The sequence below is a fragment of the Coregonus lavaretus genome (assembly GCF_964263955.1).
Source record: "Coregonus lavaretus genome assembly, chromosome: 14".
NCBI classification, from domain to species: Eukaryota; Metazoa; Chordata; class Actinopteri; order Salmoniformes; family Salmonidae; genus Coregonus; species Coregonus lavaretus.
Window position 1 is genome coordinate 2,863,988 of NC_140001.1, and position 10,382 is coordinate 2,874,369.

Consider the following 10,382-nt stretch of genomic DNA (forward strand, 5'->3'; position numbering starts at 1 on the left):
TCTAGGGAGTCTAGTTACCTGTTTGAGTGTCTAGGGAGTCTAGTTACCTGTTTGAGTGAGGGTCTAGTTACCTGTTTGAGTGAGGGTCTAGTTACCTGTTTGAGTGTGAGGGTCTAGTTACCTGTTTGAGTGTGAGGGTCTAGTTACCTGTTTGAGTGTGAGGGTCTAGTTACCTGTTTGAGTGTGAGGGTCTAGTTACCTGTTTGAGTGTGAGGGTCTAGTTACCTGTTTGAGTGTGAGAGTCTTGGCCCTCTCCTTGGATGTAGCAGTCTCCCAGACACAGATGGCAGTACTGGTTCCCCCGGTGATGACCAGCTTGGGGTTGGGGCAGATGGCACACAGGATCTGACCCCACTCCGACAAACACTCATACACCACCACCGCCTATAGGGGAGATGCAGGGGATTGGTTAGTAAGGGGGAAGGAGACAGGGGATTGGTTAGTCAGGGGGAAGGAGACAGGGGATTGGTTAGTAAGGGGGAAGGAGACAGGGGATTGGTTAGTCAGGGGGAAGGAGACAAGGGATTGGTTAGTAAGGGGGAAGGAGACAGGGGATTGGTTAGTAAGGGGGAAGGAGACAGGGGATTGGTTAGTCAGGGGGAAGGAGACAGGGTATTGGTTATTAAGGGGGAAGGAGACAGGGGATTGGTTAGTAAGGGGGAAGGAGACAAGGGATTGGTTAGTAAGGGGGAAGGAGACAGGGGATTGGTTAGTCAGGGGGAAGGAGACAGGGGATTGGTTAGTAAGGGGGAGGGAGACAAGGGATTGGTTAGTAAGGGGGAAGGAGACAGGGGATTGGTTAGTAAGGGGGAAGGAGACAGGGGATTGGTTAGTCAGGGGGAAGGAGACAGGGGATTGGTTAGTAAGGGGGAGGGAGACAGGGGATTGGTTAGTCAGGGGGAAGGAGGAAGGGGATTGGTTAGTAAGGGGGAAGGAGACAAGGGATTGGTTAGTCAGGGGGAAGGGGTTGGTTAGTCAGGGGGAAGGACACAGGGGATTGGTTAGTCAGGGGGAAGAGACAGGGGATTGGTTAGTCAGGGGGAAGGGGTTGGTTAGTCAGGGGGAAGGGGTTGGTTAGTCAGGGGGAAGGGGATTGGTTAGTCAGGGGGAAGGGGATTGGCTAAGGTTAGTTCTGTCTTGTTGGAGACTCACATCAGCTGTAAGGGTTGCAGCTATCTGACCTAGGGCTGCGGTTGTCATGACATTTTGTCAGCCGGTAACTGTCATGCAAATGACTGCCGGTCTCACGGTAATTAACCGTTCATTAACATAAACACATTTAGCATCTCCGGGCATTCATGAATAGAAGCTATATACAAGTTTTGTTAGAATTCAGTGTGGCTTTACACCCCCTGCTATATTGTGGATTGAGAGTTACCTGTCTAACAGAACACAGAGGGTGTTTCTTTAATGGAAGCTTCTCCAACATAATCCAGGTAGAATCAGGAATTCCCCAGGGCAGCTGTCTAGGCCCCTTACTTTTTAAAATCTTTACTAACGACATGCCACTGGCCTTGAGTAAAGCCAGTGTGTCTACGTATGCGGATGACTCAACACTATACATGTCAGCTACTACAGCGACTGAAATGACTGCAACACTTAAGAGCTACAGTTAGTTTCAGAATGGGTGGAAAGGAATAAATTAGTCCTGAATATTTCAAAAACTAAAAGCATTGTATTTGGAACAAATCATTCACTAAACCCTAAACTTCAACTAAATCTTGTAATGAATAATGTGGAAATTGAGCAAGTTGAGGTGACGCAATTGCTTGACGTAACCCTGGATTGTAAACTGTCATGGTCAAAACACATTGATACAACAGTAGCTAAGATGGGGAAAAGTCAGTCCATAATAAAGTGCTGCTCTGCCTTCTTAACAGCACTATCAACAAGGCAGGTCCTACAGTCCCTAGTTTTGTCACACTTGGACTACTGGCAGGTGCCACAAAGAGGGTCTTAGGAAAATTGCAATTTGCTCAGAACAGGCCAGCATAGCTGGCCCTTGGATGTACACCGAGAGCCAACAATTTATATTTTTTATTTTGTATTATTATTATTTTTGGTAATAAAACAAAAACAAAATTTTGGGGTAGATCAGCTTTAATATTGCAGATAGATTATAACTTCCATCAATGTAATTGTCTGCATCACTTCCAATCCCCCATGATTGTTTTCCTTCTCGCAAATATACAGTTGAAGTCGGAAGTTGACATACCCCTTAGCCAAATACATTTAAAATCAGTTTTTCCACAATTCCTGACATTTAATCCTAGTAAAAATTCCCTGTCTTAGGTCAGTTAGGATCACCACTTTATTTTAAGAATGTGAAACGTCATAATAATAGAAGAGAGAATGATTTATTTCAGCTTTTATTTCTTTCATCACATTCCCAGTGGGTCAGAAGTTTACATACACTCAGTATTTGGTAGCATTGCCTTTAAATTGTTTAACTTGGGTCAAACGTTTCGGGTAGCCTTCTACAAGCTTCCCACAATAAGTTGGGTGAATTTTGGCCAACATTAACAATGTCTACACTGTATTTCTGATCAATTTGATGTTATTTTAATGGACAAAAAAATTGCTTTTCTTTCGAAAACAAGGACATTTCTAAATGACCCCAAACTTTTGAACGGTAGAGTACATACATACACATACATACATATCCTTAAAAAATATATATTCCCCTTTATTACTTTCCAACCCCGCCACCCCTTCCCTAATTGGAGTAAACTAGTGAACAACAACGCTTAGGCCTCTACTTCCAGCCCATACATACTATATACATTTTATGGACACAGTCAATTTGACAATAATTCTATTTTGTTTGTTTTTACTCCTGAACTTCCTCTACCCTCAACCTCTCCGATCATTTTCATGATGTCCATCTGGTTTGCTTCTATATGCCATATCTTTCTAACTGTGCTCTTTCACAAAAGCTCTCAACCTACAACCTATATGCTTATTATGGACACAGTATGCTTACATTATTAGTTATCTTGTTATTATTAGTTGTTGTTAGTTGTTATTAGTCCCATCCTTCAGCTCCATTCAATACCTCCCATCTATCTCTTAACACCATCCATATTGGATTTCTATTTGCCATATATATTTCAACTGTACTGTGATGTTTTACAAAAGTTCTGAACCCTTCTATTCTCATTGTTTCTACAGATTGTAAATTGAAAATAAACATTTTTGCTAAAAGTATTATTATATTATTGATGGATTGACTATGACTTTTCAGATCACCCAGTAATGCTATCTGCAAGGTTAGTTCCAGGTAAATATTGCAATCCTTCAGCCATTCCTGGACCTGTGTCCAAAAACAAGCTACAAATGGACAGAACCAAAACAAATGATCTAATGATTCTGTCTCTTCGCAGCAAAATCTGCAGAGCTGGGAAGATTGTATCCCCCATATAAATAACATTCTATTGGTAGCAAGAATTTTGTATAATAATTTAAATTGAAAAATTATAAGTTTTGAATCCGGCGTCCGGCGTATCAGTTCATAAACACTATGCCATGGGATCGGTACGTCAAAAATCTCTTCCCAACTATTTTGCATATATGGGACGGCTGTCAATCCTTTGGTCTTTAAATGAAACTGGTATACTTTTTTATTTATCACCATTTTCTTTAACCAATTATGTTTTTCCAATGCAGGGCCGACAGACAAGTTCCTTACTTTTTTCCCCCTCCACTTTCCTCTTCCATTTTTGCGGTAATGCTGCAATTATTTGGTTGTAATTTTGGGTAGCGCAAAGACATTTCCATATGTTTTTGTTAGCTGCATGTGCGACATAATTCCACCAGTACTACCTATGATATAATTTACGAAGATTATACCTTTTTTAAACATTTTGTCAAAAAATAATGTTTTGTTATCAATTAGTATATTTGAGTTTAACCACAATATTTGTTGCATTATTTGTTCTGTCATTTCTGGAGGATTAAATTGAAATTGCAACCAACTTTCTATGGTTTGATTTACAAATAGTGATATTTGGGAGATTATTTCCTTTTGAAATAACTGAAAGTGAGAGGTTGTAATCTGAATAAAGGGAAAAAGGCCATTCTTGAACATGGGTGTAAAAGTCTCTCTCTCTCTCTCTCTCTCTCTCTCTCTCTCTCTCTCTCTCTCTCTCTCTCTCTCAATTCAATTCAATTCAATTCAATTCAATAGACTTTATTGACATGGCAAGTAAAATTACTTACATTGTCAAAGTATACATATAACAAAAATGGTGGGACCAACAGCAATAATAATAGTAGTAGTTTAAATGGGTTTACCATTAACAGCAACTACAACAACAATATTAATGAGAATAACAATACATTAAAGCAATAGTAGTCGACCAATCTCAACATGACTGAGAAGACATATTACATGCTATGAAAGCCAAAACAAAACAGGAAATATTATTGACATTACATTACAATTTTCACTGGCTGTCCCTCAGGTTGTGGCAGGAGGACACATATTTGGCTGCCAAAATTGCACATTTTGGCTTTTCACCCAATAAATATTTGATTTTTTCTTCCTCTTTTATAGTTTCAAATTCGTTGTACTGAATGATAATTTTGGGAAAGAAAGATTCTCTTAGGTCTGAGTATTTGTCACAGTGTAATAGGAAATGCAGCTCTGTCTCTACCTCTCCCCGGGGGCAGAGTGAGCACAGCCTGTCCTCTCTGGGCAGCCAGGTTGCCTGTGACGACCGGTCTCTATAGCCAGACTGTGCTCACTGAGTCTGTACCTAGTCAGTGTTTTTCTCAGTTTTCTATCAGTCACAGTGGTCAGATAGTCTGCCACCATGTACTGTCTGTTTAGAGCCAAATAGCATTGAAGTTTACTTTGATTTTTTGTGGTGTCTTTCCAATAGGTGATATATTTTTCTTTTTGCTTTGTGATGATTTGGTTGGGCCAGATTTTCTGAGTGCTGTCCTGAGGCTCTATGAGGTTGGTTTTGGTTAGTGAACTGAGCCTCAGAACCAGCTGGCTGAGGGGACTCTTCTCTTGTTTCATCTCTTGACATAGTAGAGCTGTGTGATGGAATGTTTTGGGGTCACTTGTTTTTAGATGGTTGTAAAATTTGATGGCTCTTTTTTCTATTCGAATAAGGAGGGGGTATTGGCCCAATTCTGCTCTACATGCATTATTTGGAGTTTTTCTTTGCACTTGCAATACAGTCTTGCAAAACTCTGCATGCAGTATTTCGATTGGATGTTTGTCCCATTTGGTAAATTCAGTATTAGAGAGCGGACCCCATACTTCGCTGCCATATAGAGCAATTGGTTCTATAACTGATTGGAAAATTTTGAGCCAGATTCTAATTGGAATTTCGATTTTAATATTCCTTTTAATGGCATAGAATGCTCTTCTTGCTTTGTCTCTCAGCTCATTCACAGCCATGTGAAAGCTACCTGTGTTGCTGATATTTAGTCCTAGATATGTGTAATTTTTGGTGTGTTCTAATAGAACTGTGTCCAAATAGAATTTATATTTGTCATCCTGATTTCCTGACCTTTTTTGGAATATCATTATATTCGTTTTTTTTAGATTAACGGTCAGGGCCCAGGTCTGACAGAATCTGTGCAGATGATCTAGATGCTGCTGTAACCCCTCCTTAGTGGGAGACAGTAGCACCAGGTCATCTTGCGTACAGCAGACACTTGATTTCAGTGTTGTGTAGGGTGAGACCAGGTGCTGACGATTCTTCTAATGTTTTTGCCAATTCGTTAATGTAGATGTTAAATAGTGTTGGACTTATTGGGCAGCCCTGTTTCACTCCACGTCCCTGAGAGAAGAAGTCTGTTTGCTTGTTGCCGATTTTAATCGCACATTTGTTTTTAGTGTACATTGATTTAATAACATCATATGTTTTCCCTCCAATACCACTTTCTATTAGTTTGTAAAAAAGACCTTCGTGCCAAATTGAATCAAATGCTTTCTTGAAGTCTACAAAACACGAGTAGATTTTGCCTTTGTTTTGATTTACTTGTTTGTCAATTAGAGTCTGGAGGGTGTAAATGTGGTCTGTTGTACGATAATTTTTTACAAATCCAATCTGGCTTCTGCTTAGGACGTTGTGTTCATCAAGGAAATTATGTAGTCTGCTGTTTATGATACTGCAGAGAATTTTCCCCAAGTTGCTGTTAACGCAAATTCCTCTGTAATTATTTGGGTCAAGTTTGTCTCCATTTTTATAAATTGGTGTGATCAATCCTTGGTTCCAAATATCGGGGAAAATACCTGCAGTTAGGATAATGTTGAAGAGTTTGAGTATAGCCAATTTGAATTTGTGGTCTGTATATTTGATCATTTTATTTAAAATTCCATCAGCACCACAGGCCTTTTTGGGTTGGAGAGTGCAAAGTTTTTCCAATAATTCTTGTTCTGTAATTGGGGTATCCACAGGATTCTGATAGTCTTTGACTGCTGATTCAAGGATTTGTAATTTTTCTTGTATATCTTGTTGTTCTGGGCTCTTTGTTATATTGCTGTAGAGGTTTGCAAAGTGATTTCTCCACATATCCCCATTTTGGATAGCCAATTCCTCATTATGAGGTTTGTTTAATTTATTCCAATTCTCCCAGAAGTGGTTTGATTCTATGGATTCCTCAATCACATCCAGCTGATTTCTAATGTGCTGTTCCTTTTTTGTTCTTAGGGTGTGTTTGTATTGCTTCAGTGTTTCCCCATATTGAAGACGTATATTTTTGTTGTCCGGGTCTCTGTGTTTATGATTAGATATATTTCTCAATGACTTTCTTAGATTTTTGCAATCATTATCAAACCATTTTTCATGATCTATTATTTTTGGTTTGCTCTTATGTTTCTTAAGATTAGCCAAGGAGGCTAATTTGTCAAATATAAAGTTTATGTTCCAAACGGCCAAATTTATACCTTCATTGGTGTAGGAGAATGTTAATGCTAAAAAGTTGTCCAGGAGAGATTGTATTTTTTGGCTACTAATTGCTTTTTGGTAGATTTCTGTACTGTTTGCACTCCATCTATAGGTCTGTTTAGTACCATGTAATTTATTGGGCCGTGATGCTTCATGGTTGGGTTCTGCTCTTTTCAGATACACTGTGATTTTACTGTGGTCAGAGAGAGGTGTCAGTGGGCTGACTGTGAAGGCTCTGAGAGACTCTGGGTTAAGGTCTGTGATGAAGTAGTCTACAGTACTGCTGCCAAGGGATGAGCTGTAGGTGTACCTACCAAAAGAGTCCCCTCTTAACCTACCATTGACTATGTACAGACCCAGTGTTCGACAGAGCTTCAGGAGCTGTACTCCATTTTTGTTTTTCACTTTGTCATAGTTGTTTCTAGGTGGGTATGTGGGGAGGGAAAGGTTGTTGCTTCCCGGTAGGTGTTTGTCCCCATGACTGTTAATAGTGTCTAGTTCTTCTGCTGTTCTAGCATTCAGATCTCCACAGACCAGCACATTGCCTTGGGCCTGAAAGTGACTAATCTCCCCCTCTAGAATGGAGAAACTCTCTTCATTGAAGTAGGGTGACTCTGAGGGGGGAATGTATGTGGCACAGAGGAAGACGTTGTTATCTGTTAAGATAGCCTCCTTGTTGATTTTTAGCCAGATAAAGAATTCTCCTGTTTTGATCAATTCGATTGAATTAGTTAGTTCAGATTTATACCATATTAGCATTCCCCCTGAGTCTCTGCCCTGTGTGATTCCTTTTAATTTGGTGGATGGTACGATTATCTCGCTATAACCTAGTGGACAGCCAGTGGAAACATCACCTCTGCACCATGTTTCCTGTAGTACTACAATATCAACATCATCAATTTCTTTAAGGAAGTCTGGGTTTCTGCTCTTTAGCCCAAAAGCAGAGGACTTCAAGCCTTGTAAATTCCAACATGCAACGTAAAAAGACTTCATAACTGTTTTTTCTTTACATTCAAAATGAGATAAACACTCACAATCCAACAAGAACTATTAAAATAGGATTTTTCAATTAAGGTAAACTCTTATTATGCAAATGTGATTTGTTTATCATTTAAGATAGTATTTGTGTCATGCCACTTGGGTGGATGTAGTGTGAGGATGGTGGAGTTCTTGTGCTCATCTTACCATGACCCTCGGCCTATCACATGTGAGCATAGTAGATTCAGCATTTGTTTGATGTCACTCATTTCGTTGGTGGGAGCTGGACCAGTTGCTCCTCTCACAGCTTGTGCATAGCTCTGTCTGCCGGGCTGTGGCTCCTCCAGGTGTGGGTCTGTGGTGGGGGGGAGGGGGGTGTTAGGCCTCGTCTGGGTGGGTCTGAAGCTGGGTTGGGGTGGTCTGTGCTGCGCTGGATGTGGTGGGCATTGAGGTTGGTGGTGCTGTGGCTGTGGCTGGGGGGTCCAGGGTACTGGTCCGGGGTGTTGTCTCGGTGATCTCGGGGGGGTGGAGATTGCTCCGCTGTTCCTGGGTGGAGAGGTCGGGATGCGGTTTAAAGCGACGTCCTTGAGAGTCTTAGCAAGGATGGGGACTGTCTCCCTGTACAGGTGAACATGGTCATAGAGACAGTCCAGATCGAGGGTGGGATGGTGGGCCAGGTGTACATTGGGTCGCAGGGCACAGTCCCGGGAGAGGCTGGCGTTTATTCTTTGGATTGTGGCAGGGTGGATGTCCTTCCTCTGTAGAAGGGTTGACACCACGATCCTTGAGTTGGGGAAGATTGCGGAGGCCTTCTCAATCACTCCCCGTAGTGAAGTCGCCACCCTCTCCTGCTGAGCACGCAGGTCGTTGCTTCCGGTGTGTATGATTATGTGGCTTGGTGACCCAAGCTGGGCCTTATCAAGCAGCGCCATGGCACTCTGCGTTGTTGGGCACCACACCTTTCTCGTTTTGTGTCTAGGGAAAAGTTTCTTCTCCTGAACAAACTTCCCATTTGAGTCCATCAACAGGACAATCTCAGCCAGTGTTTCTTCTGGACTGGAGGGGGTAGAGTTGGGGCTGGTGGGTGTTGGAGCTGGGGTGTGGCTGGTCTGTGCCGGTGCCGCTGTCAGTGGGAGGCTGTTCTGGGGGCTGGGGGGGAGGCATGCAGCCGGCAGGGCTGGGGAGGCCTGGCTGGTTGAGGTGGGCTCCTCTGCTGTGTGATGGCAGGTCATAGAGTGGTGATCTAGCTGCTCCTGCAGTCTGTCTTCTGTTCTCTTTCTCTCCTGCAGCTCCTCTCTTAGTGTGGTCAGCTCGTTATTACTGCTCTGCCTGTCTTTTTGGAGCTCTCTCACCTCCTTTGTTAGATCAGCCAGCTCTCTCTTGAGTCCGTCTCTCTCTTGCTGAACTTCTTTCAACTGTGTTGCAAGGCTGCTGTCCTGCTCTGTCCGCACCTTGGTTAGGAGCTCCTCTAAGGTGTGGATGTCTGGTTGCTGTTTGCTCACACTCTCCCTGAGCAGGACCACCTCTCCCTCCAGTGTGGTGAACTGATCCCTCATGGCAGCTATGGTGGTGAGGAGGGCCTGAGCCTGCTCTGCACTGAGGGGGTCGCTCTCCTCCTGTGGTGTGTCCTCCACTATGGTGGGAAGAGAGGTGCTGGATGTGCCTTTTTGGGTGGGGATAGTGGGGGTGAGGGTGGTGCTGGTGGAGTTTGTCTTGTGGGAGGGCATGTCACTGGTGGTGTCCTTCTCTCTCTCTGCTCTCTCCTTAATGGTCTGAAAGTCTGTTTCAAACAGCCTAAGGTTACCTTGCACCATGACAGTCCCAGTCTTGTAGAGGTTGATTGTTATCATTGTGCTGTCAGGGTCATCTGTCTCTTTCACTTTCAGCTTCCACCCATTACAGATTCCCTCTTTCTTTACGGATGGGTAGTGAGAGCAGACTGCTGAGCGCCATGCATTTGGCTGGTCAGTGAGAAAGATTAGATTACTCACATCACCGTTTTTGTAGAGGTCTGTGAAAAGGGTTTCTGGCCTCCCCTTTAGTAGATTCTGTTTAAAAGCTTTCCTTGTTGTGTCATTTTTGGCCTCTGGAGGGTAGAGAATGGACTCAGCGCTGAGGGGGAGTGGGGACATGGTGCCTGTGGGCTCTGCTACTACTGCTGCTGCTGCTCTGTTCTGCTGCACCGTTGCTATGGCAACCAGTTTTGTTTGTCTGCTGCTGTTGCTAGCTAGCTCCTGTTTAGCTCAAAAACCAGCAAAAAGAGTGAAAGATCTTCACACACAAAAACAGAAGATATGTTTAAAGTTGGAGTCCGTGCTTCTTTTTGATATACTCACTCAGTTTGGTCGTTTGATGTAGTTGTATTAACTCCCCTTGCTAGGTTTGTCCTAGCTCAATTTTCTGGCTGGCTTGTTAGCCTGCTGGCTAGGTTTTTGTTGTGTAGCTAGCTAGTGAGAGTCAACTTCTTAATTTGAGGCGCAAAGTTACTTTTTTTTC

The 10,382-nt window shown here is 42.6% G+C and overlaps 1 protein-coding gene across 1 annotated transcript in view; it reads right to left on the minus strand.

The window, feature by feature from the left end:
- The window catches only part of LOC311141774 (WD repeat and FYVE domain-containing protein 3-like), a gene marked incomplete at its 5' end in the record, with an annotated part of 22,541 nt that extends 13,723 nt beyond the window's left edge, over positions 1-8,818 (minus strand). Inside the window, 2 exons of the mRNA XM_084177227.1 lie at positions 226-384; positions 8,729-8,818. Coding sequence (XP_084033353.1) covers positions 226-384; positions 8,729-8,818 — 249 coding nt within the window. The remainder of the gene's footprint in view (positions 1-225; positions 385-8,728) is intronic.
- Positions 8,819-10,382: the final 1,564 nt, after the last annotated feature.